The sequence below is a fragment of the Dama dama genome, chromosome 11 (assembly GCF_033118175.1).
Source record: "Dama dama isolate Ldn47 chromosome 11, ASM3311817v1, whole genome shotgun sequence".
Lineage (NCBI taxonomy): Eukaryota > Metazoa > Chordata > Mammalia > Artiodactyla > Cervidae > Dama > Dama dama.
The window spans coordinates 91366557-91390258 of NC_083691.1; the positions used below are offsets into that span (position 1 = coordinate 91366557).

General features: G+C 52.7%; 1 protein-coding gene across 2 annotated transcripts in view; it reads right to left on the reverse strand.

Annotated features, from left to right (window-relative positions):
- Positions 1-23702, reverse strand: part of SFXN5 (sideroflexin 5) — a 123321-nt gene that overhangs the window by 12004 nt on the left and 87615 nt on the right. For both annotated transcript variants that reach the window (XM_061155709.1, XM_061155708.1), the window contains 3 exons: positions 15998-16113; positions 13958-14043; positions 6501-6618 (listed from right to left, as the gene is read on the reverse strand). In XM_061155709.1, the coding sequence (XP_061011692.1) occupies positions 6501-6618; positions 13958-14043; positions 15998-16113 (320 nt within the window). The remainder of the gene's footprint in view (positions 1-6500; positions 6619-13957; positions 14044-15997; positions 16114-23702) is intronic.

Here is a 23702-nt window from a genome sequence, read left to right on the forward strand (position 1 = left end):
CCACCTCTATTGCTGCTGGGAGGGCTAAGGAGCTGAGTGAGGGTCCAGGGGCCCCAAGGCATGTTCCTAGGAAGGTTCTGCCCATTCACTACTCAGCACCATCCATAAGCCATGCCTGGCCCCAGAGGGTGGTGCTCCCACACTACCAGAGAAGCACCCTAGGGTCAGCATCTGACTTAAGGTCCTACAGCCCGCCGTCGGCTCTCCCAACTCTAGTACCAAGGCCCAGTTTCATGGTTTCACTTCCAGAGTCCTAATGGACAGAACCAGGAGAAAGCTTACTTCCAACCCCTCATCTTGTGGCAAAGGAAACGGAGGTCTTTGAGGTGAAGCCCAAACACACAGAGAGTTGAGGTGGGGGGATGCCAGGCAGAGGGGAGGAGGGCATGCCCGGGGCACATGGGGCAGCCCCCGGCCTGAACCCCACCTAGGGACAGGACAGAGCCCCCAGGGGCCCCTGAACCCCCGAGCCTCACTCGTCCACAGAAAAGCCCCACCTTTTGCTGTGGACACATTTCAACCTCACCAAACCAGCTAATTATTGACAGTTGGTGAAGAGGAGATCTCACTTTTTCCTCCTGTTAAACTGCTCCTAATTAGTTCCCTGTCACCACGGCTGGCTCGCCCGCCCGCCGCTCGCCGGCGCGGTAATCCCGCGGCACAGAGTCTCATTAACCTTTTGCTCCTCTCCTGCCGCCTGCCAACAAGATGAAGACAAAAACAGATTGTCGAACAATGGCTCCGGCTTGTATGTGCTGCCCGGCTCCCCAGCCCCCCAAGCTCCCGGGGGAGTCGCGGGGGGAAGAGAGGGGAACGGGGTGGGGGAGAGCCCAGAGGAATGGAGGGAGAGAAGCACAAAGAGAGACAGAGACAGAGACAGCAGCGGGCAGGGCCACGGGCAGGGGACTTGGCAGAGGTGCTGCTTCTTGCTGTGGGGAGACGAGAGGTTCACTAGGCGGGACTGGAAGTGCTCCCAGGTGGGGAACGCTGGCTGTCAGAGTGCGAGGGACATTGACCATCCCCAGGTCCAGCCTCTCGTGGCAGCCAAGCCCATGGGCTCGGAGACTGGACCTTGGACATCTCCCTTGAGGGACCTGAGGCACCAGCACGTGCGTGTGTATATATGTGTGTCTGGGGGAGGACAGAGCTGGCTGCATTGGCCTGGAGCCCAGAGCCCCAATCTCCAGAGAGGGCAGGGCCAGAAAGGTCAAAACAAACCAGACCCCACACGCCACAGGAAGGCCTCTGCAACCTGCGCAGCCCTGGGCAAGCTCCAGCACAGCCCCCCGCTTTATTTTCATCATAGCTGCACCATCACCTGAGCGGCAGCCCATTCCTTGGTTACTGGGTTTCTATCTGCCTCCCCAGAACAGAGCTCCCTGAGAGCGGGGGCTATGACACGACCCTCCCAACTACAAGGAAAAGGGGAAAGCACCCCAATATCTGTGGTGTGGATGCAGATGGGCCCATCGCTGCCTGGGCACAGCCTGGCTGAGCTGGCCTTGGCCAATGCCCCATAGCCTTAACCTGCAGGTCCCAGGGTCCACCAGGACACACCCCACATTCCCTGCAACGGGACCGGGGCTCAGGAGGGAGACCAGACCTTGCTTCCCCATTCTCACACTCAAGCTCACCCAAACTGCTGGCCTATAGGCCCCCATCCCCAACTGACCTCAGCTCTGGGTTAGAGAACAAAGGCAGACTTCAGAAGGTCCCTGTGAATGTGGACATGGATTCCCCATGAAGGAGGAGGGCTGGGGGAGGGCACTGGAAAGTTCGTACTGGTAAATTAGCAAGGAGCCCTCTGGGGTTCAGACCTGTGCCTTCTCATTTGACAGTAAGGTGGGGGTGGGCTGGGAGGGTTCTGGAATCCTTCTGTGAATACAGAGCCCTCTCCATTATTACCAACTCTGGGCCTTGGGCACATTGCTTATATGCCCCAGTTTTCTCAGTTGTAAACATGGAATAATACTGGTCCCTGCCTTGCAGGACTGTCATGCTCTGGATCCATACTTCACCACCATATCAACCAGGCCCTCTGCTTACTGGACCCCAGGGCCCCCCGGAGGCCATGCCTTTTTGCCCTGGGCTGTATGACTCCTTCCCCATCACGGCCCTCTCCCTGGGCTCCCAAGCCCCCATCCCACAGGACAGCGGCCACCCAATGTGTCCCATCCCTTGACCATCTCACAGTACAGTGGTGAATGACATTTTCTTTGCTGTTCTCCAGTGGCTTCCCATCCCTGAGCTCAGTTCTCAGAACAGAGAGAGAATCCTGACTACCACTTTGCCTCCACAACTGCTTTGTCCAGCTACACCCCTGGGCTGCCAAGTCTTGTCAACTCCTGCTAGTCCCCTTTGCAGCAGCTTACTTGCAGGGAGCCCCCTCCTCCTCAGAATGGCCTTGTCCTCAGTGTCCATGAAAATGCTCATCAGGTTTCTCCCCTGGCTGCTCCTGCCCTTGTTAAGACAGCTTTTCTTTCCCTCCCATGGCAACCTCGACACTTCCAGGGCTTTAGTCTCCCCCATGCATCAAAGGTTTCATGTTCCCCAGCCAAAATCTCTCCCCAGAGCCTGAGACACATATATTTAACTGTCTAGGCAACACCCCTTGATAAACAGGAGTACTCCCTTGACTTAAGGAATATTAGGAAGATTTAATACAAGGCACTCAGAGACCCCTAGTAGATATTTAGTAAATGGTGGCTATAATTATTATCATTTGCAATTTTAATTTTAAAATTAGCACCATTTTAATAGGCAGAAATACTAGTTTGAAAAGAGTAGACAAAACTCTTCCAGCAATTGAAGAGGGGATTGAAGTTTTTTCCTCAACTTTTGGGGTTAGTAGGTTGGAAACCCCACACCAATCACTGCAGGACAGCCACTCTAGGAACCAGTTCCTAAATTCCATCTCCAGGTCACCTAATTAATTAATTAGTGTGCCAGTGATTACTCCTATTGACAGCCCTGGTGGCTCTTGGCAAGGTTGGGTCAGCCCAAGCAAGTCCAGACTCACTGTGGCAAATCCCACTGGCTTCTGGAATGTGAGACATGATCCCCACACAGCAGAAGCAGCACCTCGTTAGAATTAATTGGGAGGAAGAAAGAGGGAACGAGGTCCTCTCAGCCTGATGGCCTTAGTGCCATAGGTCAGAGACAGGCCTCAAGACACCCCATAATGCACAGGCCAGCCTGCATTCTGTGGGGTTGATGCAGGTGAGGAGGAGGCTCTGAAAATCACGTCCCTACTCTCCTTTCCCAGAGAAAGTTCTAGAGATTTATTACAAAATGACTACATTCTTTTCAATCTAGAGAAAGAGGCTTGGGTTGCAATGAGAGGCACTTTGGTTAGACACCCAGAACTAACTTTCATGCCTAATTGTGGCAGGCCTGGAGAAAGGAAGGAGCCTGGACGTTGCTCACTTAGACCACCTCTCGGCAGCCATAGCTGGAGGCTGGAGTGGCTGGACTGTGGCCATTTCTCTGTTATTTGTCCCAGAGGAGCACCCTCCAAAGACCTACAGTTCTAGACTCCACCACCACAGGGAGGCCCCAGCTCCCTCCTCTCTCACTGCCCCAGGGTAGGCGAAAAGAGTAAGAGAGAAAATCCCGTGAAACAAGCAGATGCAACACCTCTTGGGAGCTCTGAACTGGGAGCGGGCCTCTGTGTGTTCTCCCACATCAGTTCCCGGCTTATCTGTGACTCTGGACCCTCAGCTTCTCTGGGCCTCCATTTCCCCCCACAGATAGCCAGGGGGGTGAAAAACAGGATGACCTTGAAAATTCTTCCAATGGGACAGGCTCCAATTCTCTCGTAGGCTTTCTCTGCCCTGGGTCCCTCCCCTGTGCAGTCAGGTAGAGACATGGGAGCTACTCGAGGCTTCTGAACACAGGGGTGCCTGCAAGCACCCGGGGCACTCAACTCTCGCCTAGAACCGCAGACGCGGCCCAACTGTACAGACACGCAGTTCATGACTTTGGGGAGTGTGGGCTCAGGCCTTCCACATGGGGGTACTGGGACCACTAAGAAGTGCCCTCCCTCCCATCTTCTGAGCTCCGGGCAACCTGGAACCCCCAGCTCCATTTGGGGTCCCAAAGCTTCAGGATATAGCTGTTCAGCTTTGGGAGTGAGCTATAAGGTTTGGAAGGCTTTGTAACAAGGCTGGGCCCCGGAGGCATGAGGATACTGCTTTCCATCCGTGTGCCTTAGGCTGGCCCCCAAGACAGGAGCCCTTTCCCGTTATAGCTTCTGCCTGAAACTCTGGGACTCAGTGGAGGGAAGTGATGCCAGTCCATACCCTCCTTGGGGCCTGGAGGCTGGGTCACTTCCTCCGACTCTAAGACCCTATGTCTCCAGTCCTCACAGTCTAGGTGTAACACCCAGGACCTTATTTTCACCTTCCTCAACTTGCCTGGGGGAAGCTGCACCCCGCCCACCCCCTCTGGCGAGGACTGAGCAGGCTCAGTGCTGCAGCCACAGCCGCTGTCTTCCATGAGTTCAGTGGCTCCAGGCGTTCTCTGCCTCCCCAGGTCTGCCTCTGCACCACACCTTGCTCTTCTCACCCAGCCTGCTAGTGCTCCTTCACCCCAACCCAGCTAAGGTTCTGGGGTCCTCTGCTCCTCCCGAATCCTCCCTCAGCCAGACAAAACTGGAGCCGGCCCTGTACCTCGGGGTAGATGATCCCTGGCCACCCCCGCAGCCCTGTACCTTCCCCCAGCCAGCCCCTCCGCTGACCCCTGGCCCTGCCCCCCAGGCTCGCTGACTTCCTTGCTCCCCCGTCTCTCTCGCTCTCCCCTCTGAAGGTCTCCAGCCTCCCCCATGGCCCTCTGACCTCTGACCTCCCCTTCCCACTCTCCTACTTCCTCTGCTCAGTCTTGAGACCCCGGGAGCCATCAGAACAACTTCCTTAACCTCCCACCCCCAAACTCCACCCCAACCGCATCTGCCTCCCCGTACTGAAGGGCAGAGGGGTCGCCACGCCCAGCGAATCCTCTGAACTGCCTCCCCCACTTCACGGGCTTGCTCTCCATCCTCCCCCTCCAATGTCCTCCTTCTCTCCTGAGGTCTTCCCTCTGCATTTGCACAAGCTCCAGCCTCTCCCACTTGTAAAGAGTGAAAACAAAGCCTCTCTTGATCCCACATCTCATTCCAGTGGTGGGTCTGCTTCTCTCTTTCCCCTTGGCTTCCTTTCCCTTCTCTCTTTTCCATCCCAAGCCTCTAGACCAAGCGGTCAGCCTGCCGCCCTGTTTCCTCACCCCCACCCCCCTTGCTGAGCCCCACCGATCCCTTGGGATGGGGTTTGCCTTCATGTCCAGAGATACCAATGACACTCTTCAGCCTCACAGAGGTTGACCTCACAGGAAGTCTGCTGTCTAAGGATGCCCCCAGGTCTAATCCCACCTGGCTCCATCCTTACCTCCCTGGCCACTCATCCTTGGGCAGCCCCCTTCCGGGGGCCTCTTTTCACCACACACTCCTTGACTGATCCCACCCACTACCCTGGCTTCCAACACTGTTTAGACTGGGGGCCCCTACTTCTGTCCTTCCAGCCCAGGCCTCTCTCCTGGATTCTAGACCCAAAGCCAAATCCCACAGGGCACCTCCGTTCACGTGTTCCGCAGGCTCCTCAAGCCCCACGCACCCATCCAGCTCCACTCGCTGTCCTCCCGCATGTCAGCTCCTCCTTGTCTCCATCTTGTTAAGCAGTACCTACATCTGCCTGGTAGCCAGGCGCATATCCTGCCGGTTCCTTGTCTTCCCACCACATGCAGTTCTTCCTCAAATCCGGATAAAGCTGCTTCCTAACTCTCTCTTAAAGGACCCACTCTTCTCCATGCTCGCTGCCAACAGCCTGGTCCAAGCCACCATCCTCTCTAACTGGACGTGCGCCACTGCCTCCTGAAGGCTCCTTCTCCTTTGGAGCTGCAACCCAGCCTCAGCATGCAACCACAGGGACCATTCAAAATCGGGACTCTGTGGTCCTGCTCTGCACGGCTCTTCTGGTAACACTTAGCCTCTGTGGTGGCTTCCAGCTTCCCAGCACCACCTGGCCCTAGGCCCCCCTTACCTAGCCCCTCATCTTCTCCACTCTCTGCCGGAAACGCAGGCTTTCCTCAGCTACCGACCTTCACACCAGGTGACTTCAGCCTATGTGTCCCCTCTCTTCTTACACACCTGGGCAGCTCTAACCCATCCTTCAGGCCCCATGAAATGCCATGTCTCTCTTGGCACCGTTTGGGCCCCTACCGTCCCCTCCCACAGCCGAACACCTCCCATCCTCACACCACTCACCGTTCACTTGTTATTCCTTGTGTCATCATTGTGTTCACTGCTTGACCTTGACTCTTTGAGGTGAGAACCTGGGCGTGTCTCATTCACGTTCTAACCCCAGTGCCTAGTTAGCCCCTTGCTAAGGAGTCAGCACTAAGTATTGGTTCATAAATGACCAAACCGCAAACCTTCCCTGTCCTGCCCTTGAGCCCCTCCCTCCACTGACCTCTGACATCTGAGGGAAGAGGCTGATGGCCAGCGGCAGGGCCAGGCCGAAGGCTGCCAGGCACACAAGGCTTTGCACGGGGAGGAGCAGCCGGGGACGCGCCTGCAGGAGAGCTGTCCTGCGGAAGAGAGAGAAGGGGGAGCCATGAGACCCAGAGACAGAGTGAGCTGGCCAAGCCACCACGCTGGGTCCCACTGGGCCCAAGGGCAGTGCCAGCCAGTAGTCAAATAGTAGTAGAGAAATTCTGTCCTGAAGACCGTCACCCATTGGCACCACTTTCCCCAGGCCCTGACCTGAAGAACACTGCTGGTTGAACTCTCAACCACAGCTCATAAACGAGCACTTTGTGGGGGCCCCACCCCACTGTGAGTCCACTGTGGAAAGAAGGCCCCGTGTGGGGGAGACAACAGAGGAGGCTGCCGACCCCTGCTCCTGTGCAGGGGCTGGGGGGACCCCACGGGGTTACAGCAGAGGAAGATGGTCCTTGAAGGAGGCACGCATTGAAACAGTGAACAAACTACACACACATTCACGCATGCACGAACACGCATACACACATGTGCATAGCCAGGAGGGGATAATCCTCTTCTGGGTGTGGGAAGATTACATGCCACCTGGTCAACTTTGACCCAAGAGCCACAGAGGAAGACAGTGACTTGCCCAAGGCCAAGGCCAAGTCTGCAGGAGGCAGGCAGGGCTGCTATCTGGACTCCTGACTCCCCGCAAGTGCTGTCACTGAGCTGCTCCGGCTCCTGCCTTTGGATCCTCTGACCACATCATCGCCAGCTCACAGCTAACATCCCTCCCTACAGTGAGTGTCAGAGGAGGGATTCTTGGACAGAAAAGAGATATGAAAGCCTCCCTCTGGGGCCCAGGTCCCCCAGCCCCATGACAGAACAGCCTCTCCAGACAGAGTGGGGGCCATAGTAGTTGGCGGGTCCACCTTCACTGTGTTGTCCATCAGAGCATCTCGTTCTGTACAGTCCACCAGGTCTGAGTGAAGACCACAGGCCATCTACTTGGGGGAGGCCTGGGGTGAGGTGGGCCAGCAGGATGGATTATTTGCCAAGGGATGTTGGGTGGGTACTAACGCTGCCCTTGGGAAGTGTCAGCCTTCACTGGAGGAAGACTGTTCTGTGGGAAGAAGATGTAACTGGGACTCTTGCCCTCCCCTCCTGGAGCAGGCAGGGGAGAGGCGCTCCTGGGGGCCGTGCCTCAGTGTGTGGGCAGGCAAATTCCACACCACCTTTATCTCCAGACATAAATCCCAAGAGCGACTCTGGCTCTAAGGGAACAGCGGAATTGGGAGCAGTGGTTCCCAAACTTTCGTACCCAGGCTGGGGTTAAAAATGCAGACTCCCTCACCCTCATGAGATCCTGATTCTGTGGGTGCCACACTGGGAATCCTCCCTGAGTCTGAAATAGGTGATCCCCAGACCACATTTCGGGACACTCTAGCCCAGAATGTGCCTGCTAAGGTACCAACAACAACCCAATTACTGGTAAGTTCTATTCAGTAAAAGACGGGGACAGCCTAAGTGCTCAGTGAGGTGTGTTAGTGTTGCTATCGTTACTGCCCTTATTTCCGGCTGGAAGGAGGGAGATCCTAGTGGCTGGGCTGTCCCCCAGCCCTCCCCACTGGCCCAGACCCCACCATCTGACCAGTTGTTGAATTAAGCCTGAATTGATCTACTGGGGAGGGGAATTTCCATAGGATTAAGAGCAGCAGGACAGGATTGCCCAAATCAAACTCAAACCCTTCTGGCCTTCCCTCTGCCTCAGTCCAGGGGGCTTCCTAGGTGGCGTAGAGGGAGAAAAGGAACAGGCCGAGCCGACTCCATCTTGAAAAAGAAGGAAACTCCATCTTGCACTTTCAGTGAGCTTTGGACTATGTGCCTGGCAGTGTTAGGGGAAGCACATTGATTGAAACCACCCACCCTGGCCGGGCTCTCTAGTAGCCATTCGCTTGAACTGTTTTATGACAGGAGGTCCTGGTAAGGAACATGGAACTAATAGGCCACCACCAACCAGAAGAGTTCGGGAAAGGTCAGAAGGAGACACCGTGTGTCCGTCCACTTCCCAGAATCCTTCTTGCTAGCATCCATCTTGGCTGAGCGATGCGTGCGCCACCAGGAAGGACTCAGAATCAGAATGATTGGCCGAAGACAACCTGGAAACTAATTCCATCACCATAAAATCTGAGACTGTAAGCCACATGGCAGAGCTCTCCACCTGGGTGCCCTTTCCAATAAACTCTCTTGCTTTGTCAGCATGTGTCTCCTCGGACAATTCTTTTCCGTGTGTTAGACAAGAGCCTGCTCTTGGGGCCCTGGAGGGGGGCCCCCTCTTCCTACAACAGTAGCCATGGGGATAACATACCTACGGCCGAACTGGCCTCCTGAACTGATGAACACCAGATTCCATACCAAGATTTCCCATTGCCAAAAAGAATGTAATAATCCCCTATGGAGTCAATCACCTTTGTAATCTTTATGGCACCATTGGTGTAGGCTACAATATATAACCAGCTGACCCTTCTGATTATGAATCATGGCCGTAACCTGATTGTATCTCCCTTTAACACTTTCCAGGCTAGGTTTAAGGATTTTGGGGATGTGGGCTTGAGCAGTACACTTAAGGCATACAAGGTTTTCACGAAAGTCGGTCGGGGTCCTTGGCTAAGAGGAGACTCTGCCTTGGGCCTGCTGGTATAATAAACTGCACTCCACTATCTGCATTGTCCTTCTGAGTGAGTTTGTTTCCCAGAACGCATGGCTACAACAGCGCCAGTGATAAAGAGCCTGACTGCCATTTCAGGAGACGTAAAAAGACTTGGGTTCAATCCCTGGGTTGGGAAGATCCCCTGGAGGAGGGCATGGCAACCCACTTCACTATTCTTGCCTGGAGAATCCCATGGACAGAGGAACCTGGTGGGCTACAGTCCATAGAGTTGCAAAATATCGGACATGACTGAAGAGACTTAACATGCACAACTTCTCCAGCAGGACCAGGAGGGGCAGTGGCTGGGACCTCGGGCCCTGAGGGTGGCCAGAGCAGGGGGAACAGACAGGAGGGTGTGTTTTCCCTGGAGGCACTGTCCGTCCCCCAGGGTCATGGAGCGAGGTTTCCTCCCAGGCAGGTGAGGGGCAGGCCATGGTCTCATTCCAGTGGGGACACTGGACAGACCAGTCCTCTCCATGTGGAGCTGTGACCTCGGCTCCTCTCTCAAGGTGGCTGGCTGAGGTCTTCACTGTACAAGGGGTCCAGAAAGCCCCAGGCCTGGCTCCCCACTTGGGAAGGAGGCAGGCTCAGACAGCAGCCAACAGTAGGCTCTGAAGCCCCAGCCCAGGCGGGAGAGTGAACACAGCAGGACAGGGGGAGGGGTGGAGGAGAGGGAAATGGCAGGGAGGAATTGGAAAGGCAGCTGGGGGAGTTAAAATATGCAGATGGAGAGATGTGCGAATGCCTGGGAGAGAGGAAAGACCCGGATCCCAGGGAATGAGGGAGGCTGGGGAGCGGCCTCAGGAACCACCGTGGAGGGTGTGGCCTGAACCCCAACCAGCTGAGACCCACCCTGGGAGGGCAGTGAACCCAAGGGCCCAATCCAGGGCAGGGACGCAGGGCTGGGGGAGAGAGTCCCACACCTGCCTCTGAGTTGGGGGGTCAGGTGGGGGTATGGGGCTGCTCTCCCAGCCCAGAGTCCAAAAGCAACTTCCTCCACAGGAAGGTGGAGCTGGAGTGTGAGCCCCGACCTGAGAGGGGGGGTAGTGGAGGGGGAGGGGAGGGTGTGCACCTCCTCAGAGGGGTGCCCTGCTCTGGTGCTGAAGGCTTCTTGGCTTCTGACTTGAGACTCCTTTCCTTTCAGTCTCAGAGATGGGACATCTGAACATGAGCCCCACCTGTGCTATCCTAGCTGGAAACCCAGGGGCCTCATCTCCGAGAGCTCCCCCGGAGAGGAGAAACTGAGGCCTGCCACACAACAGCTTGTCTCCCCATTGTTGTGCATTCCCTCAGCACTTGGAGCAGTCTTACTTTGCACTCCATTAATTTGCAAGTAGGCTGCTTTGTAAGTGTGCTTTTGTCTTTTTTCCCTGGCGGTCCTGACTCCCTCACCCAACCAGGGCTCCCAGGGTCGACAGCCGGGCTGCCTCCCCCAACAGCCTACTCAGCAGAGGCCCCGCCATTAGCACCCTGCATGGGAAGGCTGTGGGGTGCTCAACAGTGGGGACCTGCTGGGTGGTGCAAAATGCCGAGCTCTAGCAGACCAGGTAGTCAGGGGGTTCTCCAGGTGGGAAACTGACCAGCCAGACCCGGAAGTGGAAGCCCCGCCTCCAGGAGTCTCAGCTGGTGCCTGCCCTGCTCCGCCCCCAACTCTCAGTCTGACAGTTCCCCCTATATGTGAGGCTAGTTATGTCTCTGAGGGTGCAAACTGAGTCTTGCCCACCTTACATTCCTGGGCAACCCAGACTGGACTCTTTCTCCTCCCTCAGAGACCCTCTCACGAGCTTTAAGAAAGGACCAACCAAATACAAGGTTGCCAGGAGACCCACTAACCCACACCTACCTGCCTTTGGGGCTTTCTCAGGACTCTGAGCTGAGCCAGACACGGGGTGCCCGTAGTCCAGGCAATTCCGGGCCAGGATGTTCAGAACTGGGACAATCTCACCCCATCTCCCGTGAAGCCTCCAGCACATGGGACACTAACCACCACTCCACTTACTGCAAACCCAGTTCAGATGTCACCCAGAGGCATCACATACATTCTCTCTCTGCACATTTCAGGTTCAAGATTCAGTCGCCTTGAAGACAGAAGTCCCCCTACTTCTTCATTTGTCAGGTGGGGTCCTTGTGTGCACTGGTAGTCACTGGTATTTGGGGACAACCTCAGGTCACCAGAGAGCTATGTCTATAGGGTCAGGGGCACCAAAGCAATCACTTCCAGGTTTTATTTTTGTAACTTCTAGAGGAGATTAGTTTTCTTAAATCTCAGTTTTCAATATGCTATCCCCACTCAGGTACTCACTCCCACCCTGCACCTCCCCACTCTTCAGGGGAGAAAGGGATCAGCCCCATAGCTGGACACAGGGCTCCTTTTCTTCTCCTAGGCTGGGCTCTTCAAGGTCCACACAATAGGCCCAATCTTGCCCCCAAAGCCTTCCTTCCCACCAAATCCTATCTTGATCTCAGAGTTGGCTGCAGCTCCTTTCCTCTGGACCAGACCTCCCTTCAAGATCACCTTGACCCTGTTCACACACTGCTGGGTCCCACCTGCAGCTGACCCGTGTGTGAGTTCTCCCCACTTATCAAAACACAGGCTTTCTGAGACCAAATCTGCTCCTCCCTTGTCTCTATGTGGGGTGTATTCCAAAGACGTGATTATGTGCTGGATCCAAAAACCCAAAAGGCAGCCAGTGTGGTAGGAAGAGCCCAGTTTTGCAGCCATCTTCCTGGGTCACACTTGGCTCTGCCATTTCCTAGTGAGTGACTGTAAGCAGATGATACACAACCTCTTTTTGCCTTCCTTTCCTCATATGTAAAATAGGGATACCATACTCACCTCATGGCACTGTTGTGGGGGTTAAATGAGATCATTCATTCATTCGACAAACACTGAACATCACAATGTGCCAGGAACTATGCTAGATGCTGTGCCAGGGAGGAAACAAAAGGAGTTTACCCGCCTCCATGGGCTTCCCTGGTGACTCAGATGGTAAAGGATCCTCCTGCAATGTAGGAGTCCTGAGTTTGATCCCTGTGTTGGGAAGATCCCCTGGAGAAGGGAATGGCTACCCACTCCAGTATTCTGGCCCGGAGAAATCCATGGACAGTATAGTCCATGGGGTCACAGAGAGCTGGACATGACTGAGTAACTTTAAAAACAAAAGTGTAGATGACATTCTAGTGAAGCAAACAGATAATATACAGCTAGAAAAAGAATCTCAGACACTGGTAAGTGCTATGAGTAAATATAAGTCAGTGTAGCAGGGGAAGGAGTGCTGGTGGCTGGCATCTCAATGGGGTGGTCAGGGAGGGCATCTCTGAGGAGAGGGCATTCAGGTAAGGACCTAGCTGAGAGAGGACTGGGATGTAACAAGTGTTTAATAAGTGTTTGATGCTAATTGTCATTTGTTTTGTGGAAATAAGAACGTCCCCAAACTGGGGAGAAGCCCCTGACCCACAGACTTAGACGGAGTGCCACCAACCCTGTCCTCGTCCTACACAGCCCCAAGCCCACCCACACCCTTGAGGTGCCCCCTTCCAGGCTGGGCCCCCAGAGGGAGGGGGCGATCACCTCTTCACTTTTACCTGCACCAGACCCAGGCCTTTGCTTATCTTCCTGCACCTAGAACCATCCCCTGCTCCTTGCCATCCTCCTAGACTTGCCCTCAACTTCAGGGATCTGCCTGTTTCTTCCCTCCTCCCCTCGGCCTCTCCTCCCAGCAGCATCCCCGTTTTCATCATTCAGCTTTACCCTCATTAATGAATAGAATCACTCCATCACTGTTCTTATTCTTGTATCTCCTTTGTGCTGCGTTGTGCTTAGTCACTCAGTAGAGTCTGACTCTGTGACCCCATGGGCTGTGGCCTGCCAGATTTCTCTGGTACATGGGGATTCTCCAGGCCAGAATACTGGAGTGGGTTGCCTTTCCCTTCTCCGGGGGATCTTCCCAACCCAGGGATCGAACCCAGGTCTCCCTCCTTGCAGGTGGATTCTTTACTGTCTGAGCCGCCAGGGAAGCCCAAGAATACTGGAGTGGGTAGCCTATCCCTTCTCCAGGAATCTTTCTGACCCAGGAATCAAACTGGGTCTCCTGCATTGCAGGTGGATTCTTTACCAGGGAAGCCCTTACAATGGGATACCACTTGTCAGTTAAAAGGAACCAACTACCATAACACAACATGAATATTTTATAAGTATATTAAGCAAAAGCAGATATCTCTTTTAGAGACACAATCATGACTCCTGACTTTCTCTTTAGAAACAAGACGAATATATTCCCAGAACATCCCTCTGAGGGTGGCACGAAGGTTAATACTATTATTTTTATAAATGGAGAAACTGAGGCATAGTGAGGTGGAGACTTGCCTCACTGCAGATGCTTGAAAGGGGTGTGCTGGGCCCAAGTCGAGTCTTCCCGCCGCAGTCCTCAGACGCTCTGTCTACCCCTGGTCCTGTGCTGTGCACTAGTAGAGTGCGTACACACACACACACACACACACACACACACACACACACACACACACCCTAAGAACCCCAGCCCCGCCTTGGGCATCAGGACCTCCCTCCCAGCTCCTAGCACAGGGTCCTGAGCAGGGAGAGTCCTTTAATTCTTACAAGATGATTCCAGCAGTCCTTTCAAGGAGAGTCAGAACAATCCAGGGCCCTTGCCCTGGGCCAGCAGGGCCCCCTCCCCGCCCCCCCCCCCCACAATGGCCGCCATCCTGGCCCCACTCACTTCTCCAGCATGGACATGACGATCGGGGGTAGCACCAGGATGGGCATGGGGAGGACCACTCGTGTCAGCGCTGTCTCCAGCAGGGCCTGAGGGGCAAGCAGAGGCTTGGTGAGCAGGGGCCTCTGGGGGCGGGACAGCTGCCTTGCAGCAAAGCCCGCCCTGAGCCCCTAGGTGTGTGTACTACTGCTAAGCACATCTGGCTGAACGGAATAATTCATGGAATTGCTCGCGAAGCTGTATTCTCGATAACAGAAAAAAGCTCTCCCCATCACAGATTCCCATCACCTGCCACGTGTGGGGGAGGGGTGGCAACACAGAGGCAGCCCCAGTAAGGGGCCTGCGCCCAGGCCCAGGGAGGTGCCCGAGTTGGGGGGGCGGGGGCGCTGAGGCTGAGAGGAAGCACCGGGAGAATGCAAGGTGCTCAGAAACAACGCAGGCGCTGGAAGGACCAGAGCAAACAGCTGGGACCCGCTGAGCTGCCTTCGGTTCCTTGTGCCCAGTGAGAACGGAGATTCTGGGACTGACTTTCTCTTTTTGGCCCTTAAAGACAAAGGTGTGCTGGCGCTGCATCTCCTGGCTCTGGAGGAGAGTCTGTCTTAGTGACAAGAGGTCAACTTTGTAGTGGGAAAGGCTTCTGCTGAGTGTCTGCAGTCCCCATGAGGGGTCTGCCTGGGGCCTGGCTCGGGGGTTCCCTCAGGATCCCCAGGCAGTGGCAGCTGTTGAGGCATAGCTCAGTGGCATCTCTGCATCCTGATGGTCACTGGGATGCAGGCTCCTGGTTCTCAGAGAAGGCTCAAGGAATGCTTGTAACACCTGGGTCCCTGGAGTCTTTCTCCAGAATAGCAAGGGGCCAGCAGAGTCAGGACAAGGGAAGCCCAGGGCTGCAGAAGAGTTGGGGTTCCCTGCTGTTTGGACCACGTGGAAGAGCTGTCATGGTTGGCCACCCTCTCAGGAAGTCAGGAAAGGTATAGGGCTGGATAGGAGGTTAGGGTCAGTAGGAAGTTGAGGCTAAATCCCCTCTGATGAGGGGCCGGGGGCTGAATATTTCTCCCAGGAACCTGGGTTCTTCATCATCAGCTTCAGGAAGGCCTGGGAGAGGGTCCCTCCAGTCTCCTGAACAGGTGTAAGGATGCGGGAGGTGCCCAGAGCCTGTGCAGGAAGCAGAGGATGTGGTGTGGACACCAGCACCCTTGAGCTCCTTGCCCCTCATAAGCCTTCCACGGACACTTACTTTCCCAGTGGGGTCAGAGGCTTATGGAGACGGCCTCGCTGACAGAGTGTGGTGGGGGCCCCACGTGAGCTGATGAGGGAGAGGGGCTGGAGCAGAGGGGACCCAGCACTTGGAGGCTAGGGCAGGACGTGACGCTAGTCGCTGTTAGGATGAAGGCCGGAAAGCACAGGGAGATATATACACAGACTGGAATTTTTTAAAAAATTCTAATTGCTAGAGTGGGTGAGGCTGGTGAAAAGTGAAAGAAGTGAAAGAGGGCCTCTTGAAACAAAATACTCTTCCCCAAACCATCCCCGTGGCTTCCTGCAAGCCTGAAATCCCTTCACCTTGGCCACACTCCCTCCCTGGTGACGTATCACCTGCAGAAGTGCCTGTTAGCACAGAACCACAAATCATCCACTTCCACCTGTCCTCTTCTCACCCAGGAGGATATGAAGGCCCTGGGAGTAGGGCTGTAGGTCCTGGGGAAGGGAAAGAAAGCTCCCGAGGGTGGGGGGGGAGGTCTCCTCTGCCCTCATCAATTAACAGGTCAGAGAAAGCAGGTCCTAAGGGGCTGGGATAAGAGATGGGGATGTTTCCCAGAGGTGAAGAGGTTGCTGCAGAGAAGCAAGGGTGTCCAAAGGGCAGGGCTGACTGGGGCCAGACTTGAGGCCTGTGGTTCATACGGATGGGAGTTGGGGTAGGGCAGGGAGGCGAGCTCAAGAGGAAAGGCAAGGGCACGGTGGACAAAAACCCCTGGGGAATGAACATGTCGAGGGAAAACTAACCAGAGCCTCCCCACCAGCCCCCTGAGCCCCCAGATGACCCACATGTCTGGCGGCGATCTTGGAGGAGCCCACGAGGTTGCCGTCACCGTCCAAGACATCAATTCCCTCCTCCAGCTCCCCGTACCGCATCAGGACCACGTTGCAGATATTGGCGCTGGCTGGAGAGAGAGAAGGGAGCAGGAGTAAGGGGGAAGATGGCATTCTACCTTGCGGAGAAGACCACTGGGCTCCACCCACACCAGGCAATGAAGCTTCTGAATAAACGCCGAGTCTTCCCTGATAGCTCAGCTGGTAAAGAATCCTGCAATGCAATCCAGCTCCTGCAATGCAGGAGACCCCGGTTCAATTCCTGGGTTGGGAAGATCCCCTGGAGAAGATCCTCTGGGTACCCACTCCAGTATTCATGGGCTTCCCTGATGGCTCAGATGGTAAAGAATCCGCCTGCAAGGAGGGAGATCTGGGTTCGATATCTGGGTTGGGAAGATCCCCTGGAGGAGGGCATGGCAACCCACTCCAGTATTCTTGCCTGGGAGAATTCCCATGGACAAAGGAGCCTGGTGGGCTACAGTCCACGGGGTCACAAAGAGTCAGGCACGACGGAGTGACTAAGCACAGCAGCGCTCCAACAGTGGGTGAAGGTGTGACCTGCTGCCTATCGGCCTGGTGAAGGATGTGGGGCCCTTGGGAACCTGGAAAGCAAAGGTGGAGAATAAATAACCCGTGTGAGGGGGGAAGGGGAAACTGTTCAGGGCTCAGAGAGCCTCCAGTTATCCAGGACACTGCTTCCCTCTCCTCAGGGCTAGGCCCCACCGGCAGGCGAAGTGGATGCCCATCCAGGAGGGCAACCCCCACGGGTGCCGGATGCTCCGCCGTCAGCTCCTCAGCCCCTTGGCTGCCTTTCTGGGCGTCCTCTTAAAATGCCAGCTGCCTGCCCCCCACACTTAGCCCCTCGCTCCTCGGAGTGAATCAAGCTCCCAGAGACTTGCTTCCCTGACAGCAGGTGCCAGAGCAGGCAGGAACCTCAGTGCTCACCCAGCGCCTCCCCCTCATCATATGGATGGAAGATTGAGGCTCAGAGAGGGGGGTGACTTGTCTGAGGTCACACAGCAAAGTGGGACAGAGCCGAAAGGCTACAGTGCCCCATCCTCTGGGTACCCAGGAGATGGAAGAGTTTGGGGTGGGGGCTAAAGGCATGCCTTCTACATTCTTGATTCAGATGCTTGGGTTTCCTCCTTTGGCCATGCCTCCCCATCTCAGCTGAGATAATGGGGACCCGGGCTGAGGGGAGGGCTCCTGGCTCCTTACTTCGGCAGAGTGTGTCCAACTTTGGGGGGGCCGCCCATCAGCTGGCTTCTCTCCCTTGGGATTCACATGGCTGGGCCTGGGCCCAGGGCCGGGTGTGGGTGCTGACCTCGCCTGAACTCTGGTCCTGCTCCAGGGTGGAAGCGGGGGGATCTGGGGGTGGTGGGAGGGTGGGCAGTGTGGGGGTGACAAATGTGGAGCCCGCCTGCTTCACTCCTCCCCCAAAAGCGCCTTGCTGTGTTTAAAGTTTTAATTTTTGCTAATTAATGTCAATTAATTTTGTATAATGAGTGTTTAATTTTGGGGAGTGTGTGAGCCTGGGAGCGACTGCAGTTCTGGGCTGTGAACGCTGATTAGCATCAACACCTGCTGCTTCCTCACTCCCTCCAGTGAGGGGGGGGCGCCAGGGTTTGGGGAACTGGAGGGCGGCAGGGCCTAGTGGGCAGGTGGAGTCGGAGGAGGACCACAGATGCTCCTGGTGCCCAAGCCAATGCTAGGGAGTGGAGCCGGCCAGGGCGCTTGCAGTTGGGGGACAGGGCCCTGCAGGTGAGGGGCCGCTCGAGGCCCTGAGGGTCTCGGAGCCTCAGTCTCCTGTTTCAGTTAAGCGGGGAGGTGGGATAAACAGAGGGGAAGACCGAGGTACGCTGCAGCCTTTGGAGAAGAAAAGCTGGAGACCCAATACAGTTTTGAAACGCGTTTACAGCACATATGCCGTCTCCGAGCAGCTCTCGTGTTTCCACACGACACACAGTCACAGTGGAAGCCATGGGCAGACCTTGTCGGCATCAGTCCCTGCTGTCTCCACAGCAGCCACACTCTCCTGTCTTAAACAGGGGCTCTCAACCGGGGCTGGTTTTGTGAGGCATTTGGCAACGTTGGAGACATTTTTGATGATCACGACCTGGGCGGCGGGGGTTGTTACTGGCATCTCTGGGTAGAGACCAGAGACTAAACATCTTACAAGGCACAGGACAGCCCCCGCAGCAAAGAATGATCCGGCCCAACATGTCAGCAGAGTTGACGCTGAAAAGCCCTTGTCTTATACACACCCAGAGACTGAGAGTCAGTCAGGTGAATCTGAGGTAAAGGAGGAGAGGATGGGAGCCTGGGTTTCAGGCCAGTTGGCCTTGGGTTACAAGCCTGGCTCTTCATCTCCTGCTCCTCACCCTTGGAGGTGAGCTCCTGATAGCCCCAGGGCCCCCTAGGGCTTAGGGTCCAGAAGGGCCCCCAGAGAGGCCTTGGGTAGGGGCACCTGGCCTGTGTTAGTGACTCGCCCTCTAGTGGTGGCAGGGATGTACTGCACCTATCACACCCCTGGGACAGCCAGGCCCTTAAGTACCAGGAGACCCAAGAAAACCGTTGGAGATAATATTGGAGTTTTCTGCCCTGAAAGGCATTAATCTCTGCCCTCTCAGAATACATTCTACCACCATCACCACCACCATTCCAGGAAAGGCAAGGCCACAGGAATGTGGTTCAGGGGAGGAGCAGCTGCTTAAACTCACTCTGTGAACTCCGCTCCCTGCCGGCCTCCCAAGTGTAAAAATGGGGCTGCATTTAGTGTGTCCATGAATTTCTGGGTGCTGGCTGACTTTACAGGCTTGTCCAGGTAGGGGGAAGCCAGGGACAGCTGAAACATGTCATGTCCAACTGTTTGTGTGTGCGCGTGTGTGTGAGAGCATGGCTTGGGAGCTGATGGAGTTGCCCCAGGCTGTGGTGGCATCTCATCTGCTTTCTGAAATTTCTGAATATGTGATGTGGCCTCAGAAGGATAGAGCAGGCCATTGGTCCAAACACAAAACCACTTGAGATGAAAGACAAAGCATGAAAGGAAGTGAAAACCCATCCTCCCTCCCTGCCTGGACCCTTTTGAGAATGACAATGTCCCCCTCTCATCTAAGCTGTGAGATGGGAAAGAGACAGAGAAATCCCTGAAAGCCACCTCAGAATGATGGCAACCCCAGGCTCCTCTCGGCGATCACCCACTTTCTTACTGTCAACTCAGCACATGCCCTGTAGTCTCTTCTGTTGACTCTGTACAGTGGTTAGCCATTTACTGAGCACTTGCTGTATGCACCGGTTACTAGCCATCCCTACCTCTGAGCAATGAGAATGCCAGCCTGTTTCAGTGATTCCATGATCTATCTCTTCCAGAGCTTTAAGTTCTACTGGATTCCTTTCAAACCCTCCCAGATCGCTCTTACCACACTCCTGAAAAGTTCGGCTCCAGCAGTACTGTCACTGAGAGACTAAAGAAATGAAAAGAGAAAGAGAGACCAACCGTGGGCTACGGGTCTTCTTCCTAGCATACCAGCAAGATCCATTATTGATAGTATCAGCAGGTTAATTAAGCATTCTGTTAGTGATAATGTTAAGAAAGCTGGCACATTTTCAACTCAGATTGACACCATTCAAGACTCAGGCATAACTGATGTTGGAGCAGCGATGCTGGGAGATGTCAGTGGATGAGAGAGAAAGAGAGGGAGAGAAAGCGAGAGAGACTGCTCCATGCTGATGGCGAGCTCAGTGTCAAGGCCTGAGGAAAATATGCTCTTGACTAACGCAGATGTTCTCACATCAGACACACCATGATGCAAAATCATGCAGATTGTGAACAGCTAATGAAGTGCCCGTGTGAAAAGGACAGCGTGGGGAGAAAGAAAGAGCAGCAGACAGAAAGACAAATGTGCAAGAAGGTTCTCAAAAAGAAGACTACAGGGGGGCTTGCCCCTTGAACTAGCACGGGAACAGAGGCATCGATCAATGGAGTTAATAGTCCCGAAACACTCCCAGCTGTAGAGGAAAGGAATTTCTGTAAATGTGGTTGTATCAACTCACAGGTCAAGGGCCATTCAAAATATGGGGTGGAGCAATGGGCTATTTATCTGGGAAAATCAAGCACCATAACTCCTCTGTTCTAAGAAGCGTTTACTCATATTTTAACAGTACAAAGGTCACAATGTGCCGTGTGGCAGGGGAGACCTTACTTGCTCTTCATCACAACTGCCTGTGCATGGGCGACCTGAGCCACGAGTAGAGGCATCTGTTCATACAAGTGTCACCTCAGCTGCCCACAGCAAACCACACAGAATTTGAACTTAAACTTAGATTCCTAATTGTTGCCTAAAACATCTTTTTAAAACTTACACTATAATAGAGCATGGACATGAAAAGTTATTGTACATGCAGAAGATCGTCTGCCAGATACCAGGCAATGCAATTAAAGGCAGCAGAAATTGCCAAACCATAGATAGCTACCCTAAAGAAATGCTTGCCCATATGCACAAAGAGACATTTACAAGGAAGTTAATTATAGCACTGTTTGTAACAGCAAATAATTAGAAACAACCTAAATGTCCACCATTAGGGAACTCACATGGGAAGATCGCCAGAGCAAACTTATGTGAACAAACTTACTGAGTATGTACAGGATGGTTTGCTGCACATAAACCACACAACTGGTACACACATGTGTCCACACAAATCCCTGGATAACGTTCTGGAAGGGTCACACCGCACCAAGTGATCCTCTTGGGGAAGAGAAACAAATTTGAAAATTAGGGATTATTGAAGGACTTCCACTTTTTTACCCTAAATTTACCTAGACCGTTTGCAGTTTTGCAAAGAGAATGTAACCAGGCTTTTCTTATCTAAAAGTTGAAAAGGAAATGCCAAACTTCTTGAAGTAGATCAGAAAAATTTCAAACCCCAGCAGGGGTTGATGTGACCTATGCATGGGTCCTGTACTTAGGCATCTGTTTCAAAAACTTCCTAAAGAAGCTGATTAACTTTAAAAATATTTTTTTCCCTCAAGTAAAGAATAAAATGAAACCACAAGTATAATAAAGTAGGAGATGAAAAAAGAACTCAATAATCTTTTATGTGTTTTGAAATAAACCTGTCAATTTAAAAGGGACTAAGAAGGGTCAAGAGTAGAGAGGCAGAGATTACAAAAAGCAGTGGTGGTCACGATGCTGTATTTAACAATCAATGCCCCAAACAGAATTGTAAAATGTGAAAAAGGCTGAGATTCAGACTCTGTGATATTGAAAAAGTGATTTGGATTGAATGTGCAGTATATGCTTATTTATTCCCTCAAATGAAATATAGTCCTCTCCTCTTCGGGAAGATTGTTACATTAATGCCTCACAACTAAGGTATCTTAGGATTAAGAAACATGGCATTTGATACCTATTTATGAACCATATTACAAGAAATGGGAAGCTTTAAAATATATTTATTATATATACGACAAAGGGCTACTGATATGAAGGGTCGATGGAGGGTCATGGTGACTGACTCCCCATAACTAAGTGTAATATCCTTCCCTTGATCCAAGATAGGATGTGTGACTGACTTAGACAATGAGGGGTGTCTGCAGGACTTTTGGGAAAGTCCTCCTCCCACTAAAAAAGAGGTGGTGGTCAGCAGAACCTCCTGTCCTCTGGACAGTGGTGGGTTTGGATATGAAGTTTGGAATTGTGGTTGCCATCTCACAACCATGAAGGGAGTAAGCCTGAAGATGAAGCCCCTGGCAGAGCAAAGATAGAATGGCCTTGATGCCTGAAGGGAGACTTGACCTCTGTAATGTAATCATTACTATTTAAGCCAGTTTGAGTTCAGGATTTCTGTTACTTACAGCCAAAAATGATCATAAAATCCATAAAGAGCTTTAACAATTATTAAGAAAAAGATACAGTGATTAACAGACTCAAAGAATGAACTTTAGGTTACCAGGGTGGGAGAAGGGTGGGGGAACGGTGGGGGGGAGAACAGATTTGGAGTTTGGGATTTACATATATGTGCTAGTAATAATTAAAATAGATGACCAACAAGGACCTACTGTACGGCACAGGGAATTCCGCCCAATATTCTGTAATAACCTAAATGGGAAAAGAACTAGAAAAAGAACAGATACATGTATATATATAACTGAACTGCTATGGTGTATATCTGAAACTAACATAACATTGTCCATCAACCATATTCCAATATAAGATAAAAATTACAGAGAAAAATACAATGATCAAAATCACTGAAAAATATTTAAGTAAAAATTCATAAAAGAAATATTTTAAAATTCAATGAATGTGAACTTACTAATCATCAAAGACTGATTTTTGAATCTAAGAAAAAAATTAACCTGCAAGAGTTCTTCATCTTTGGGTGTAAGCAAAAAATAAGGGAGCTTGACTCATTGGTTTAATAGTTTACAAATAGCTTGGGCTTGTTTTCTCTTTGTTGATGGTGTCTTCTGTATACAGTTTAACACACATATGTGTTTGTGTATGCTCGGTCGCTCAGTCGTGTCTGACTCTTTTTGACCCCATGGACTATAGCCCACCTGGTTCCTCTGTCCATGGAATTTCCCAGGCAAGAATACTGCAGTGGTCTGTCATTTCCTATTCCAGGGGATCTTCCTGATCCAGGGGTCAAATCTATGTTTCTTGTGTCTCCTGCACTAGCAGGCAGACTCTTTACCACTACAGCACCTGGGAAGCCCTTTAACATACAATATATTGTCATATATGTTGTCAAATAAGCAGTCCTTTCCTCTCTGGTATATACATTTTGGATCATCAAGAAACTCTATCCCTACTCCAAAAATGTGCATCTACATTTCCTTCTAGAAGCTTTAACATTTTACTGTACACATTTAGGTCTTCAATCTGTCTGGAATTTGTTGGACTGCAAGGAGATCAAACCAGTCAATCCTAAAGGAAATCTACCCTTAATATTCATTGGAAGGACTGATGCTCAAGCTGAAGCTCCAGTACTTTGGACACCTCATATGATAAGCTGACTCATTGGAAAAGACCCTGATGTTGGGAAAGATTGAGGCAAAAGGAGGAAAGGGTGGCAGAGGATGAGATGGTTAGGTAGCATCACCAACTCAACGGACATGAATTTGAGCAAACTCTGGGAGACAGTGAAGGACAGGGGAGTCTGGCATGCTGCAATCCATGGGATCACAAAGAACAGACAAGACTTAGCAACTGAACAATAAATGAAAAGAAATCTCCTTCTCTCTCTTTTATTTGGAAACCCAAATGCCCAGTGAAGTTAAGAAAAGATTCTCAACCATACTGGGAATTGGAAAGTGCAAATTAAAATGAGAAAGATCCATTTCAGATGGATATAATTTTGTTTTAAAAATTGATAATAGCAAATGTTGAAGAAGATGTAGGGAAACAAAAATCACCCTTGCAGGCAGAGTAAAAGCCAGTCTGCTCATTTGGTGCAGATGGAGATAGGCTTGCTCCTTGGAAGAAAAGGTATGACCAACCTACTTCAGTACAGTTCAGTCACTCAATGGAGTCCAACTCTTTGCAACCCCATGGACCACAGCACGCCAGGCCTCCCTGTCCATCACCAACTCCCGGAGTTTACCCAAACTCATGTCCATCGAGTCGGTGATGCCATCCAGCCATCTCATCCTCTGTCA